At 44.8% G+C, this 16,878-nt stretch overlaps 1 protein-coding gene across 3 annotated transcripts; it reads right to left on the reverse strand.

The window, feature by feature from the left end:
* Window positions 1-259: 259 nt before the first annotated feature.
* Window positions 260-15,679, reverse strand: TNFRSF9 (TNF receptor superfamily member 9). 3 transcript variants are annotated; one of them, XM_045475537.1, is made up of 9 exons: window positions 14,824-15,679; window positions 14,405-14,481; window positions 13,468-13,651; window positions 12,627-12,734; window positions 11,475-11,612; window positions 10,967-11,033; window positions 8,115-8,245; window positions 7,207-7,341; window positions 6,205-6,528 (listed from the first exon to the last, which is right to left on the reverse strand). In XM_045475537.1, the coding sequence occupies exons 3-9, from the start codon at window positions 13,580-13,582 to the stop codon at window positions 6,428-6,430; spliced, it is 795 nt and encodes a 264-aa protein (XP_045331493.1). In that variant the 5' UTR covers window positions 13,583-13,651; window positions 14,405-14,481; window positions 14,824-15,679; the 3' UTR covers window positions 6,205-6,427. The 3 variants fall into 3 exon arrangements, with proteins under 3 accessions (XP_045331494.1, XP_045331493.1, XP_045331492.1); XM_045475538.1 differs by lacking the exon at window positions 6,205-6,528 and adding an exon at window positions 260-2,096 and having other exon boundaries at window positions 14,405-15,675; XM_045475536.1 differs by having other exon boundaries at window positions 14,405-15,679.
* Between the last annotated feature and the right edge of the window lie 1,199 nt (window positions 15,680-16,878).

A 16,878-nucleotide genomic window follows, 5' to 3' on the forward strand; every position in this document is an offset into this window, starting at 1 on the left:
TGGCTCAGTCGGTTAAGCGTCCGACTTCAGCTCAGGTCATGATCTCGTGCATGAGTTCGAGCCCCGCATCGGGCTCTGTGCTGACAGCTCAGAGCCTGGAGTGTGTTTCAGATTCTGTGTCTCCCTCTCTCTCTGACCCTCCCCCATACATGCTCTGTCTCTCCCTGTCTCAAAAATAAATAAATGTTAAAAAAAAAATTCATACCAACATTGCCTATAATTGCAAAAAAAAAAAACAACTGCAAATGACTCAAATGTCTTTTGATTCAGAACGCATTGATAAATTATGGTATATTTGCAAAATTATACAATCGTTAAAATGAATGCATTCTAGTTACACACAATTATATGAATCTTATAAATAAAATTTTGAGTGATTAAACCAAGTCATATACAGTGTAATACCATTGTCATAAGGCTAAAAAACAAGCAAAACTAAATAACATAGTTTTGGAGTACATAAATATGTGAGCAATGATTTTTTTTAAAGCAGGGGAATCGATCGAATTGATGTTCCTGAGAGACGATGCCTGGGGGTGAGGTGGAGAGGTAGGCAGAAGATGAGGGAGGAAAAGCAACACGGAGAGGATGCTCTGACCTTGACCCTGACCCTATAAAGGGTCAGATGTTACATATTTTAGGCTTTGTGGGCCATATAGTCTCTTGCACAACTACTCAACTCTGCTGTTGTAATGCAAAAGCCACCCGAGTGTGGCTGAGTGTTCCCATAAAATTTTATTTATGAACTCCAAAATTTTAATTTTACATACATACATACATACATACATGTCATGAGATATTAGTCTTATTTTGATTTGTTTTTCACAATTTAAACATGTAAAAATCACATTTAGCTCAAAAGCCATACAAAGCCTCAGATTTGGTCCTTCGGGGTCTGGCAACTTCTGCTCTCGGACCCTGGTTGGGCTACGGGCTCATGCGTGTTCATTCTAGAATTGTTCATTCCTACCCGTTTCCTCGATTAGTATATCAAATATTATGTTTAATGGTTTTAAGAATTAAAAACACATAAGCCAATTCTTTTTAATGGGCAGAACAGATGAAGGGGCTCAAGAGACACAAACTTCCAGTTGTAAAATAAATAAGGCACAGGGATGACGAGTAGAGCACGGGGAGTACAGTCAATGACACTGTAATGACATCCTATGGTGACAGATGGGGACTACACTTATAATCGTGGTGAGCTTGAGTAATGTACAGAATTGAGCCACTATGTTCTACACCGGAAACGAATATAACATTGCTTGTCAATTACACTTCACTAGTAAATTAAAAAAAAAAAACATTAAACAACAACAACAACAACAAAACATAAACCCTGTCTCAGAGAGGAGAGTCACAAAGCAGAAGACACAAGGGTGGAGGGGACCACAAGATGTGCAAAGACATCCGAACTCTTTCCAAAACTCTTCCTGAAGGTCTGAGATATTTCGCCCTTGACCTCAAATTTGGGCCCTGTCATAATTTCCCTCCTCACATTAGTAGAGCTCATTGCGTCAAATGTCTGAACCAAAGGAAGATTTGGTTGGGGGTATTTCCTGCATCTTATGGCTTTTTGTCCTATTAGCGCACACACACACACACACACACACACACATACACACACACACAAAACGGAATTAAATTTGATTATCATTTTAGCTGGACCATTGGCCCACATGATTTCATTTGAAGTATAAGTCTCTTTAGAATTCAAAAAAAGAAAAGAAAAGAAAAGAAAAGAAAAGAAAAGAAAAGAAAAGAAAAGAAAAGAAAGCATCTCAAGGCTATTAAACATTATCTAGAAAATGCCCCGGTCCCACACATCCACTTAAAAGGGATACATTTTTTAAAGGCCAACTTGTTAGCATTCTGAGAAAACTTGGGGAGTAATCCTGAGTCTTATCTAGGATGGTCTTTTTCGATTTAGAAAGCTACGATAGAGGGATCACTCATGTTTCTGGGCTGATTCTTCTCAAGACAGTCCCAGCGGCTGCTTCACAGAACAGTGTGAACACATTCTCCTTCTTCTTCTTCTGGAAATCGGCAGCTACAGGCATCTTCCTCTTGGGCGGTTTGTACTGGTCTCATAAATGCTGAAAAGTAATTTAAAAGTGAGTCATCTTTTGTTGTTGGCCTTAACCATTTAACAGCCCGGTTCCATAAATCACACTCACAGGACATCTTCTAGCAACCACGCTCAACTTTGAGTTGAACAAGTTCATCGACAAGAAAAGCGATAGCACGCACGGAAGAGCTTTTTCTCAGGATCGTTTGCAATTTCTTTTTGCCAGTTACTCTTATTGGCCCTGAACAATGAATTGTCTTTATTTGCTGCAAGGGCTTAAAAACTCGAGCGTGAATCACTGGAGCATAAAATTAGTCATATCCCGAACGTAAGCATAGTTTCAATTTAGTGGTGCTTATTTGAGTCTTGAGGTGCTTCGATTACACCCTAGACACTTTCTTTTGAAGAAAATGCTTATGGCACCAAGATATTAGATACTCCCACCACTTCCATCTCTGCAATGAAAGAACTGATTTGCGCATTCGCTCCCAGGTTTCCTTTGACACGTTGGTGTGAAGTAATTTGTGTTACCGACGAGCAGCTCGGCATCTTAAACTGAGTTTTTTTTTTGAGTAGCGTGACGAAGCAAAAGCACCTGCCTCGATATCACATGCTTCTTACTGTAAAAAATCACCGAAGGGAGTGACCTCACCCAGACGGCAACCGCGTGTGCTCCTGACTTTGCTTCCCCTGCACAAGAAGAACGACTAAAGACTATTCAAGGGTTGGGGCGCCTGGGTGGCTCAGTCGTTAAGCGACCGACTTCGGCTCGGGTCATGATCTCGCGGTCCGTGAGTTCGAGCCCCGCGTCGGGCTCTGTGCTGACAGCCCCGAGCCTGGGGCCTGTTTCAGATTCTGTGTCTCCCTCTCTCTGACCCTCCCCTGTTCACACTCTGTCTCTCCCTGTCTCAAAAATAAATGTTAAAAAAAAAATTAAAAAAAAAAAGACTATTCAAGGGCAAGACACCACTGGCAGAACCCTAGGACGCAGGGGTGAGGCCGAAGCATGCCCCACCTCGACACTACAGAGGTCAAGACAGACTGTATTAGAAGAGCGAGAGAAGCAGCCACTGTTGACCTCAATGCCCCTCCATCAGGCCAGCACAGCACCACACAGAGAGGTTCTCCCTGAGCCTCCGGCCCCTCCAGTGCCAAAGAAAAGAGAACCCCCAGGGGACCACCAGCCTCTCCCAGCACTAGGGCCGCTTTGCGGGAGCCCCTGTTCTGATCTCACGCCACTGGGATGGCAGTGGAAGCTTCAGGGTCCAACCACTGGGAATCTGACGGCAGCGGAGAAGGGGGAGGCGTGTACGGCCACCAGCGCACAGATCCTGGCCTATGGAGTACGTACTTGAGAAGCCCGAGTAGCAAACACGACCAGTAGCTTTGTTCTTCTGCAGAGCCAAGTTGAGGGCTCACCCTGAACAGGGAAGCTGACAGGGTGCAAATCTGCCTGATTCAGACCCTTGAGCAAGGGGGTTTGGCCACCCGAGAGCCTGGTTTGCCCAGGCCCAGGCAAGGAGCTGAACCACAGCTCCACCTGCTGTGGGGAATGTCTTCCAGCCCCATGTGACCTGAAGGGCCGGCGACAACCCCTGCAAGCCCAAATTCAATAGCCGGCGAAAGTATCTTTCAGGAATGAAGGGGAAATCAAGACACTCTCGGCTGAAAAACTAAGAGAATTTGACACCAGAAGTTCTAGCCAGCACATGGGGCTCCTGGGTAGCTCAGTCGGTTGAGCATCTGACTTTGGCTCAGGTCACGATCTTACGGCTCATGAGTTCGAGCCCCACGTCAGGCTCTGTGCTGACAGCTCAGAGCCTGGAGTCTGCTTCAGATTCTGTGTCTCCCTCCCTCTCTGCCCCTCCCCTGCTCACGCTCTCTCTCTCTCTCTCTCTCAAAACTAAGTAAATATTTAAAAAATTGAAAAGAAAAAGAAGTTCTAGTCAGCACAGTAAGTCAAAAAAAAAAAAAAAAAAGACATACAGTTTGGAAGGGAAAAAATAAAACCGTCTCTATTTGCAGATGACATTATGGTCCGTGTAAAATCCCCGGGAATTCACAAAATCCTCCCATGACAAACAAGTGAGTTCAACAAAATCAGAATACTAGATCAAGTTACAAAAATCAACTGTATTCCGATAATAGTAGCAATGAAGAGGTGGAAACCAAAATTTAAGATACAAGACCACTTGCAATTGTTAAGAAACTTTAAATGCTAAGGCCTAAAGTTATCCAAATATGTACAGGACTTCTGTGCTGAAAACCACACAATGCTGATAAAAAATAAAAGAAAATATACATAAATTGGAGAGACATATTTTGTTGCACTGGAACACTTTACCTAGTAAAGACATCAGTTCTCACCAAATTAATATACAGGCTGAACACAACTGCTTTCAGAATCCCAGCTGACTTTTTTGTAGGTACAGATAAGATTGCCCTAAAATTGATATGGCAATGAGCCGAAACCATTTTTAAAAAGGAGACTAAAGTGGCAAGAATCCACCGACCCTCTACCTAAACTCAAAACTTGTTTTATAGCTGCTGTAATCAAGGCTGTGTGGTATGGGCAGGGAATAAACACACAGATCAGTGGAACGAAAGAGAGAAACCAGAAATAGCACCCACGCAAGTACCGCCAACTGCTTTTTTGACCAAGTCACAAAAGCAATTCAGCGAAGAAGGATGGATGCTTTCAACAAATGATACTGGAACAAGTGGACATCCCCAGGCAAAGTAAGTAGATAAATAAATGAATAGGTAACACTGAAAAAAATCTTGATGTAAACCTTTCACACCTTATATAGCACTTAGCTAAAATTAAACCATGGATTTCAGTGTAAAACATTTAGAAGATGACACAGGAGAAAATAAAAATCTTTGCGATCCAGAACTTGAAGAGTTCTCAGACGTGACTCCATACATTAAAACAAAACAAAACAAAAAAACTGGCAAGTTGGATTTATCGAAATTAAAACCTTTCTCTCTAGGGGCACCTGGCTGGCTCAGTCGGTGGAGCACACGACTCTTGACCTCAGGGTTGTGAGGTGGGGTCCCACGTTGGGTGTCGCGATGACTTAAAAATAAAATCTTTAAAAAAATAAAAGTAAAGTAAAACCTTTTTCTCTGCAGAAGGCCCTGGGAAGAGGAAGCAAAGGCGAGCTGCAGAGTGGGGCCAAACAATGAAACCACACACCTGACGAAGGACTCATCTAGAAGATAGGAAGAACTCTCAAATGTCAACAGTAAGGCAGGCAAACAAAAGTCCAATCGGAAAACAGACTGAAGGCATGAAGGAACCTTTCACTGAGGAAAACGCACAGATGGAAAGTCAGTACATGAAAAGATGTTTGTTCGCTCCCTAGGGCAAGGCCACTGAAGACCAAAGTAATCCACCACCGTAGGCCTCTTCGAAAAGCTGCGTAAGACACCGTGGCTGCACAAAATGCTGGTAAGGAGGAGGAGACGTGATCACTCACACCGCTGGTGCAATGTCAAAGGGCACGACTCCTCTGGAAAATAGTTCAGCAGTTTCTTCAAACAACAAACATACGCCTACCATATGACCCAGAAATTGCCCTCCTGGGCATTTATGCCAGAGATACGAAAATGTAAGTCCACGCGAAACTTGTGCGCGATTACTCACAAAGACTTTACATGCAATAGTGAGAAATTGGAACAACCAAAATGTCTCTCGGTAGGTGAATGGTCAAACAAACCGAGGTTCAATGATGCCACGGAATGCTGGTCGATGGTAAAGGAAAAACAAAAAAAAAAAGGCCACTGTGGAAGCACATTAGCCCTCGGGATCTCAGGGACATCGACCTGAGTGAAAAAAATCCATTCTTAAAAGGTCACACGCTTATAATCCACTTATTATATTGCATGCTTCTTTTTTTTTTTTTTTTTAATTTTTTTTTTCAACGTTTATTTATTTTTTTTGGGACAGAGAGAGACAGAGCATGAACAGGGGAGGGGCAGAGAGAGAGGGAGACACAGAATCGGAAACAGGCCTCAGGCTCTGAGCCATCAGCCCAGAGCCTGACGCGGGGCTCGAACTCACGGACTGTGAGATGGTGACCTGGCTGAAGTCGAACGCTTAACCGACTGCGCCACCCAGGCGCCCCTATATTGCATGCTTCTATCTATATCACCTTCTTAGAGTGTCAGGTGTAGGAAATAGACTCGTGACTGCCAGGAGTTGGGGCGGGGGGAGGAAGCAGATGTGACCACAGGGGACCTGCAGGATGGGGATCCTTGCAGGGAGGGGACAGTTCTGTATTGATTGTGCCAGTTTATGCCAGTCCACGCGTGTGATCAGGTGACAGACAGCTGTGCACACACGACACGCCAATGTCAACTGCCCGGTTCGGATATTGTGCTACGGTTACGGAGGATGCAACCCCATGAGTGGCACGCGAGACTTTTCTGTACTGTCTTTACAACGTCCTGTACACCTATAGTTATTTCAAAACAGAAAGTTTGTGTAAACGACCTAAAACCTTAAAAAATGGATTACAGTTCATCGCATCTCACTAATTGCCCATCACTACTCTCCTGAAGCATTTTTTTTTTTAATTTTTTTTTTTTTTCAACGTTTATTTATTTTTGGGACAGAGAGAGACAGAGCATGAACGGGGGAGGGGCAGAGAGAGAGGGAGACACAGAATCGGAAACAGGCTCCAGGCTCTGAGCCATCAGCCCAGGGCCCGACGCGGGGCTCGAACTCACGGACCGCGAGATCGTGACCTGGCTGAAGTCGGACGCTTAACCGACTGCGCCACCCAGGCGCCCCTCCTGAAGCATTTTTGTAAAGAACTCCATTGTAACCGGGGCTGAAGGTGGGAAGGATAATTCTTTAAATCAGAGGTTTTGCTAAGAGCTGAGGGGGGATAACTCTGTTTTCCCGTGCGTTGTGGGATTTTAGCAGCCTCCCCGACTCCTTTCACCGGGTGCCCTCCACCCCCTCAAGGTTGTGACCACTCAAACTGTCTCCAGACGTTGCCAGATTGCCAAATTGCCCCTGCTCGAAACCATTGTGCTGTACTAACCCCCCCAAAAGAAACTTTTCCTTTCTGCTATAAACACTCTTGCCTCAAAAGAGCTCATAACAAATACAACTGTGTTGGTCTTACGTCGTTTGAATAAATACAGGAGTTTCTTTCTGCTGTGTTTCACAATAGAGAAACGGAGTGCCAGAAAGAACACCAGGAACAGCACGGCAGCTGACATCAGCGCAAGGAAGACGACGAGGATCTGGGAGGTAGGCCCTTCAAAAAAGAGCGAGAGGAAAAATGCAAAATGCATGCAGATACACAGTTTTGCAAATATGCTCATATGTACATGGGTATAAGTTACATTGGTAAACCCCCATTCGCAAAGACAAGTGGTACCTTGGACATCTCGAACCAGCTAACCTGATCAACTTGCCTGCGTATAAGAGACCTCTTTTTAAAAACCTAAGTAATTTTCCTAGAGGTCCACACACATTAAGTGCTTTGGCTTCTCTAGAATATAGAAAATATGGGACTCCATAGCCGCCTTTATTTCGCATTAACAAAGGTGAGGTGTTTGTCTGGGTCAAGTCTCACCTTGCTCTGCTTACTAAGGTGTGTGTCAAACTGCATGACAAACACTTGAAGAAAACTGGTGGGCTTCTAGATGCCAGGATACAAGAAGGGAGGCACAGAGGAGGTGCCTGTTGTAGGCAGAGATGTGAGACATCACGGCACTGGGGCGACTTCGATTCCGATCGGAAGAGCCATAATACATTCCCTCCGATTTTTTTTTTTTAATTTTTTTTTTCAACGTTTATTTATTTTTGGGACAGAGAGAGACAGAGCATGAATGGGGGAGGGGCAGAGAGAGAGGGAGACACAGAATCGGAAACAGGCTCCAGGCTCTGAGCCATCAGCCCAGAGCCTGACGCGGGGCTCAAACTCACGGATCGCGAGATCGTGACCTGGCTGAAGTCGGACGCTTAACCGACTGCGCCACCCAGGCGCCCCCATTCCCTCCGATTTAATAGCAAGGAGTCAGCTACCTGGATCTCTTGCAGGGGCGGGTATGGTGGCAGAGGTTGTACGTAGAAAGAAGTCGGACGACGCTGGTCCACATAGCACATCACGTTCCTTCGTCCCGTTCACAAGTACAGACTTGCCATCCAACGAACAGCTTAGACGGTCCAATGAAAAGAGTTCAGAGAATTAATTTAGGGACAGATCATTCTCTTTAAAAATACTGACATTTCCCATCCAATAAAGCAGCCTAGTGACGAAGCTGTGTGGGTCTGGGTTCATAAAGATATTGTGGAAAATGCCCATTTGGCTGGCTGGCTTCCTCCAGCTTTTACGGCTCTCCGTAGTTCATCCCATTCTAACTGGGATTCTTCTAACTGGGATTAATCCTAACTGGATTCTTCTTTCTTCCCAGGCTGCGGAGCCTTGTCCCATGGCAGCTTGGTTCACTGTTGGGACTGGTTAGTCTCTCACCCTCCATCTCCTTTTATTTATTTATTTTTTTAGTTTTTTAATCTTTATTTATTTTTGAGAGAGACAGAGCATGAGTGGGGGAGGGTGAGAGAGAGAGGGAGACACAGAATCTGAAGTATGTTCCAGGCTCCGAGCTGTCAGCACAGAGCCTCACATGGGGCTTGGACCCAAGGACCGCGAGATCATGACCTGAGCGGAAGTCGGGTACTTGACCGACTGAGCCACCCAGGTGCCCCAGATCACCCTTAGTTTCTTAAACGTATTTGACCATGTCTGGCATATATGAAGGACAGACAACCTGGCACAAGCGTTAGGAGTTCTTAACCCTAGGACCTGTTGGCATCAGACAGACTAGGGTTTGAACCCAGGGTCCGTCCCTTTGCAGAATGACCATGGGCAAGTTAGAAAATCTCTCTGGGCCTCAGTTTTCTCATCTGCAGAATAAGGAATACATGCCCCCCCCGGATTTTGTGAAGAGCAAATGAATGGCCCCAAGGACACACTTTTATGGGCTGGACTCTATGAACCCAGACCCACACATCCCAATAAATGGAAGCTATCATCATCACCGTCACCATCACCATCATCATCATTGTCCTTATTTCTTTTCCCCTGTCCCTTTACCTAATGTAAACCCACTCATTCTCCAAAGCCCAGTTCAATCCCACTTTCCACACAGACTCGCTGACTTCTCTGAACTACTTGTGTCATAAGATGTTAAAAACAACAACACTTTTCCAATCTGTATGAACCAATATTTTTGTAAAACCTAAGAATGTAAATGTAAAATAATAAAATGATTTTCCAGTAAGGGTGGCTAGCCTGGGTGGCTCAGTTGGTGAAGCATCCAACTCTTGATCTCAGCTCAGGTTTTGATCTGGGGGTTGTGAGTTCAAGCCCCGTGCTGGGCTCTGCACTGGGTGTGAAACCTACTTATAAAATAAAAAAATAAAAATAAAAATAAAGATTTTCTAGCCAGAAAATCAAATGAAGAAAGAACAAAGGCATACAAAATACAAGACCTAAATTTTTATTAGGTGACTCTGCCTATTACCTCAAAAGTTTCTACATGCTTATTCTTTTTAAAAAAAAATTTTTTTTAACGTTTATTTATTTTTGAGACAGAGAGAGACAGAGCATGAATGGGGAGGGTCAGAAAGAGGGAGACACAGAATCTGAAACAGGTTCCAGGCTCTGAGCTGTCAGCACAGAGCCCGACGTGGGGCTTGAACTCATGGACTGCGAGATCATGACCTGAGCTGAAGTCGGCCGCTTAACCAACTGAGCTACCCAGGCGCCCCAGCATGAACGGGGGGAGGGCCAGAGAGAGAGGGACACACAGAATCCGAAGCAGGCTCCAGGCTCTGAGCTGTCAGCACAGAGCCCAATGCGGGGCTTGAACTCACGGAGCACGAGATCATGACCTGAGCCGAAGTCGGACGGTCAACCGACTGAGCCACCCAGGCGCCCCTCTACATGCTTATTCTTATGTGTGCAGTGTTCTTGCCACGGACAGACAACCAACTGTCTGTAGGTCAGCACCCGTCCACGGACCACAATTTGAGTAGCTCTGGTCCTGATCACACAAGGCAACAAGCATATTCTCATGTATGCTGTTGGCTGTTTTACTTCTGTGATGGTCGTGTCTGTCCAGGTAGATGTTATGTTTTTGGGGGTAGGAAATACACTTTACCCTTCCTGTACAATTCTCAGTGCTGGCATTGTACTTGAAGATGGGCTGATCGATGAGGAAAGTAAGAGGCAGCAAAGAGATTGGAAGGCAACAGAACAGAACAGCTGGGGCTGAGGGGCTGATAGTAACAAAGTTCCAGCAAATCTGAGCTAAATGCTCTGGGCGTTGCTTCTGGAGAAAATGCCCACTTTGTGCATCAAATCACTATTACCTCATACTGCTCCCATGCTGTCTATTCGTATGTCCTTCTATACCTATACTTGATAGATTTTTTAAGTAGGCTCCAAGGCCACATAAAGGCTTGAACTCACAACACGGAGATCAGGAGTCACGCGCTCCACCAACTGAGCTAGTCAGGCGCCCCTGTATACTGGATAGATTTTTAAAAGCTTCAGTGAAAACATTCGTTTTCTTTAAAAAGGTTAACCCAGAGGGGCGCCTGGGTGGCTCAGTTGGTTAAGCGTCCGACTTCGGCTCAGGTCATGATCTTGTGGTTCTTGAGTTCGAGACCCACGTCGGTCTCTGTGCTGATGGCTCAGAGCCTGGAGCCTGCTTCGGATTCTGTGTGTGTGTGTCTCTCTCTCTGTCCCTCCCCCGCTCACACTCTGGCTCTCTCTCTCTCAAAAATGAATAAACATTAAAAAAAAAAAACAAAAACAAAAAGGTTAACCCATATTTTTTATTTTGAAAGCAAAAGGAAATTATACATACTTTGTCCAGGGTCGACAGGTCCCATGTTTCTGATCATTAAATGTCCCAAAGCAGCAGTCTTTACAACCTTGCATAAAAATTAAAGCAACAATAAGAAAGGGAATATTTTCATGATTTTATAGCTCTCTCTGAGATGAACATAATTACATAATAATAAAGGCATTAACTTAGTACAATCTACACAGATTGTTCAACAATGCTCCTGGAAACGAACCCCCAAGATGATTAAAATTTTCATTCTAATTGTACATAGAGGATTTTATATATATGTAGAGAATGTATGAAAATACATAATCCTGGTGAATAACAAATGTTGAAATTTCAAGTTTTTTCCATTGATTGCAAAATAATTTTGTAAACATCATAGGCTTGACTCAGGGGTTCATTGTGTGTTACTTTAAGGTTCTACTAATCTATGTTCTACTTTATATTCAAAGGACCAAGACCTAAATCAATGACATACATCTAGAGAACAGACTTGCACTAGATTGAGGAAGAGTGAATTTACCTTCTTTGGTTAATTCTTGACCTTGTTTACAATCCTGCTCACACATGGTACATCTTTCCCCCAAGCAGTGGAATCCTGAGATGCACTCACACTCTGCGTTGCTGGTGGGGGAACACATTTTCTTGGTCCTGAAAACACCTACAAAGTTTCCCAGTGTTACATTACGCTTAACCTCTGAACCCAGGAAGAAAATTTATGTTCTGTCATTTAAAAAAAAAACAAACAGGGGCGCCTGGGTGGCGCAGTTGGTTAAGCGTCCGACTTCAGCCAGGTCACGATCTCGTGGTCTGTGGGTTCGAGCCCCGCGTCGGGCTCTGGGCTGATGGCTCAGAGCCTGGAGCCTGTTTCCAATTCTGTGTCTCCCTCTCTCTCTGCCCCTCCCCCGTTCATGCTCTCTCTCTGTCCCAAAAAAATAAATAAACGTTGAAAAAAAAAATTAAAAATAAATAAATAAATAAATAAAATAAAAAAAAAACAAACAAAAAACCATGCTCAAAAACAAACCCAAAAAACAAAACAAAACAAAACAAAAAACAAAAACAAAAATAAAACAAAACAAGGCAAACAAAACAAAACAAAACCAAAAACCAAAAAAAGCCACATGCTCACTGTATTTACAATGTTCCTAATGACCTTCAAGTATAAAGTTTCTTTTTAAATCTCTACAGAAGACATTTTTACATCGTCCCAATTAAAAGCTTCTCTCTTGTCAGATATGTGTTTCCTCTAATATTTAAAAGCTCAATCCACAAATTACTGCTTTTACAGTGAATTATTTTACTGGACTTGCCTTTTGACAAAGGAACCAGCCTATTTAACACTTAACACTTTCCATCGAAATCAATACACTAGGGAATAAGAACCTGTCCTCCCAACACAGGTCCGGGTAAACAATACATCTTTTTTTTTTTTTTTTTTTTTTTTTTTAGTGTTTATTTCTGAGACAGAGAGAGACAGAGCATGAGTGGGGGAGGGGCAGAGAGAGAGAGGGAGGCACAGAATCCGAAGCAGGCTCCAGGCTCTGAGCCATCAGCACAGAGCCCGACGCGGGGCTCGAACTCACGGACCGTGAGATCATGACCCGAGCCGAAGTCGGACGCTCAACCGACTGAGTCACCCAGGCGCCCCAACAATACATCTTTTGAATCTTACCTTCACACTGCCTGCATATGTCACAGGCCCTCTGTCCACTGGTGCTGGAGAAACTATTTGAAGGGCAAGCGATGCAGATGTGATCCTTGTTTTTCTCACAGAAAGTACCTAGGAAGGTAGATCATGGCTGTACGTGTTTGACAATGGACAGGCATCACCCGAAGTATCGTGACGTTGACAGGAAAACTAGAATACGAACCAATGATTCTCGTCTCTGGCTGGTGCAGCCCTACACTTTCTTTTGGTGGACTTTCTAGAGCTGCAATATTGCCCTTGGCATAGCCACAGAGCTACAACTAAACGAAGTGTAGATATCGCAACAGAGAAACCAACAGAAAGAGCACGGTTTCCTTCCTCTGCTGAACAAACAACAATGATATCTCTTGATGGCCCCAGGAGACCAACACGACCGATTCAGGGGATCAGTATACTAACAACGTTCGTGTGTCTGCTCTTCCCTACTCTGTGAAGCCTCCTGCCACGGCTTATGCCCTGCTGTGCCCCCTGCTGAGCACAGATCCTTACAGATAAGGCTCACACTTACCAAGGTCTTGCCATGTGCCATGCACGGTGCACAACAGTGAACAGTTGATCATATGTTCTTCCCAGCAAAGCTGGGAGATAGGATCTTTTATTATCCCCAGAGGACAAAGCTGGGGCACAAGAGAATAAGTGACATGGCTGGTATGTCCACCCAGCTAAAATGTAGCATCCAAGAAATATTTGTAAGTGAATTAATACAACATCATTGAAACAGAGCTCATTAGCCCTGACTACTAGACTAACCGAACCACGGTGTTCAACAGGATAGATCAAACACACATGCTAATTTGGTTCTTACCTGCTGGGCATTTGCTACAAGAATCCTGCATTGGTCTCGTCCTCTCAAAATTCATGACCAACAACACGGTAGCCAATATGTTGTAATAGCCACTGCCCATGATGAAATCTTGCATAGATGGGATACAAGCAAGGCAGATTCCAGAAGGATTTTAGTCAAAGTAGCTGGTTTCGCAAATACCACTCTGCAAAAGGTAAAACATTTCAAGAATGAGATGGTTCCTCCTTTTTAGAATTACCTGCATTTGGACCATTACCATTGCAATTCCACAAGACCGTAACTTGGGGCTTTTCTGAAACAATCGCTGATGGGATGTTATGGAAAAGGTGGCGAGTTCATAGACGTGCCTACGATCAGACAGGCCTGACTACACACACAGCCTTGTGCAGGCTGGCCAAAGTCTAAGAGCACGCTTTCCAACATATTTTGCCAAAATGCAGAAATAGCAATAGCAAGAACTTTTGGGGACTTTCATGGGCACTTAGCACTGACGTCCAGATTTCAACAATGCCAGCTGCTTGCTGCCTCTGAGACAGGGTTCTTAAAATGACAATCTGTCAGTCGACAGTCTGCAGTCATATCTGACAGTTCAGCTCAGTGGGAAGGCATCTCATTATTACTCTTCCCCCCCTTGTCAGAACAATACGTGAAAATCTCAACACCAAATCGCTAAAATGTTGAAGCACCTCTCTGCTCAGCTGATTATCATATTTTCTTAATAGACATGTATTTGCCCATCTTGAGGCCTGAAGCTCATATAGTAACAAAGCTCAGAAGAATGAAATCTGCTGAGGCCAGGTTCTTGGTCCTTATGTAATAGGCTATGGATCAACAGTTATTAGAAGTTGGAAGGAAAAAAGTCTAGACCTGGAGAAACAGAATAAAGCCTCTATCCCCACCCCGACTCCATTCCCCCGACTGCCCCAAACGGACAAACCTGGAGATCTCAGGGCTGGTGAAGAACTTTCCACTCCTTGATCTTCAGAGCTGCGAGGTTCTGACTCTTGAGGAGAGCTGCCAGGTCAAACCCAAGAGTTTGGTGACTCAGCCGGGGGCGGGGCCTTGTGGGAAATCCCCGCCACAACTCTGTGAGGTTGCTCACTTGATATCTGCTGACCCCAAAATCCCCTAGAGCCCCCGTCCCCACTTGATAATGGCACTTCAAACCATTTCTTGGAAGCAGCTCTCTACTGTTAGGACATCTCTCTGATGACTTTGGGAAAAGGGTTTTGTCATTTTTTTAAAAGAATCTTCCATGTCAAAACCTTTAATGGGTCCCGAACATCTTTGAGGTGTTAGGGATGAAGCCCACCTCTTAGATAACTACCAGCACTTTCGCCATACCCTACCTCTTACCTGTATAATCATGATGATTCTATAGCTGTAACTCATTGATGTACCAGGCATCGCATAAGCCCTTTAATGAATACGGTCCTCAGAAGACCCCCAGGAGTTGATATCATCATCACTATTAGAACGGCACTATGTAAATGAGAACATTGAGCCTATGAGTCTAGCCAGACCATCAGCAGGACAAGGAGCCAGGATTAGAACCCAGGTCAACCTGATTCCTTTCTACTGGGCTCCTTGCTGTGTGGGTGAGATGCGGGAAGGAGGAGGGAGAAATAGCATCGAACTTATATGGCGGATGACTTTAGGTAAAGTTGAGAGCTACGAGGGTTTTTCAGAAAACCATTATTTCCGTTTTTGTTTTCCAAACGGAAGAAGAGGAAGGGGAGAGCAGGGGAAGGAGAGGTGGAGGAGGTGGTCAGGCAGGAGGAAGAGGAGGAGGGTGTTCCAGAGATACAAAGAAGAACCTGTCCAGTATGGAGAGTCTAGGGGCCCTCAGGAAGACAACCAAGGGAACTGTAGCGCAAGAGTGGTTTCAACGAAAACAAATGGTTTCCTGTTAGGATCCAAACAGAAAAGAACTATTTCCCCCCAGGAGACATGGGGGCTTGGTGTCTCCCCCCAGGAGAGATGGGGTACGAAGAGAGGGGAGGAGGGAGCTAATGCTTAGTAAACACTTGCTATGTACTAAGCACTTTACATGTTTCCACGACTCCCATCATGCCACCGTGCTCCTTAGAAACTTTCAGTGGCTTCCTGTTGTCCACAAAACAAAACAAAGTGGAAAGAAAAGCTGGATCCCATGGTCCAGAGGGCCCAATATTCAAGGACCTCTGAGACCTGATCTGAAGTCTCCGTTTAAAAAAATTATGGGGCGCCTGGGTGGCGCAGTCGGTTAAGCCTCCGACTTCAGCCAGGTCACGATCTCGCGGTCCGTGAGTTCGAGCCCCGCGTCGGGCTCTGGGCTGATGGCTCGGAGCCTGGAGCCTGTTTCCGATTCTGTGTCTCCCTCTCTCTCTGCCCCTCCCCCGTTCATGCTCTGTCTCTCTCTGTCCCAAAAATAAATAAACGTTGAAAAAAAAATTTTTTTTAAATTAACGGGGCACCTGGGGGGGCTCAGCTGGTTGAGTGTCCGCCTTCTGCTCAGATCATGATCTCACAGTTCGTGAGTTCGAGCCCCGCACCGGGCTCTGCGCTGACAGCTCGGAGCCTGGAGCGTGCTTCGGATTCTGTGTGTGTGTCTCTCTCTCTGCCCCTCCGCCGCTCACACTCTGTTTCTGTCTCTTTCTCTCAAAAACAAATAAACATTAAAAAGTAAATTAATTAAAATATACCTCAAATAACATAAATTTCACTATTTTGCTTTATTATTCGTTTTTATTTATTTTGAGAGAGAGAGACAGTACAAGCGGGGGAGGGGCAGAGAGAGAGGGAGAGAGAATCCCAAGCAGGCTCCATGCCGTCAGCGCAGAGCCCGTCACGGTGCTTGTCTCATGAGCGTGAGATCATGACCTGAGCCAAAGCCAAGAGTTGGCCACTCAACCAACCGAGCCATGCAGGTGCCCCAAATGTCACTAAAGTGTATATTTCAGTGCATTTTAGTACATTCACTAGATTTTGCAACTATCATCAGTATATAAATCCAGAACATTTTCATCCCTCCAAAAAGATACACATGAGCAGTCAGTCGCTCCCCAGCGTACCCTGGTAACCGCCAATTGCCCGTTCTGCATGCTCCCTGTTCACAGAATCATACAGTGGCTTGTCTTTTGCATCAGGCTTCTCTTGCTTAGCACGTTTACTCACGTCCTTGCGTGTATCAGAACTTCATTCTTTTTCATAGCTGCATGATATTCCACCGCACCGAGGTCCGCATGTTGTCTAGCCATTCATCAGTCGATGGACATTTGAATTGTTCCACTTTTGACTACTATCAATAATGTTGCCATGAATATTTGCGTACACGTTTTTGTACGAGCAGGTTTTCAGTTCCCGGGTGCATACCTAGGCGTGAAATTGCTGCATTGTATGGTAATTGTTTCACTTTTTGAGGAATTGCCA

Source organism: Leopardus geoffroyi, chromosome C1 (assembly GCF_018350155.1).
Source record: "Leopardus geoffroyi isolate Oge1 chromosome C1, O.geoffroyi_Oge1_pat1.0, whole genome shotgun sequence".
In the NCBI taxonomy this organism is placed as follows: domain Eukaryota; kingdom Metazoa; phylum Chordata; class Mammalia; order Carnivora; family Felidae; genus Leopardus; species Leopardus geoffroyi.

Coding starts and splice junctions, on each gene's coding strand:
- TNFRSF9 (XM_045475537.1), bottom strand. CDS start 13,582: ATGCAAGATTTCATCATGGGCAGTGGCTATTACAACATATTGGCTACC. Junction 12,735..13,467: donor TTGTAGCAAATGCCCAGCAG/GTAAGAACCAAA, acceptor CTACCTTCCTAG/GTACTTTCTGTGAGAAAAAC. Junction 8,246..10,966: donor ACCTGTCGACCCTGGACAAA/GTATGTATAATT, acceptor GGACCGTCTAAG/CTGTTCGTTGGATGGCAAGT.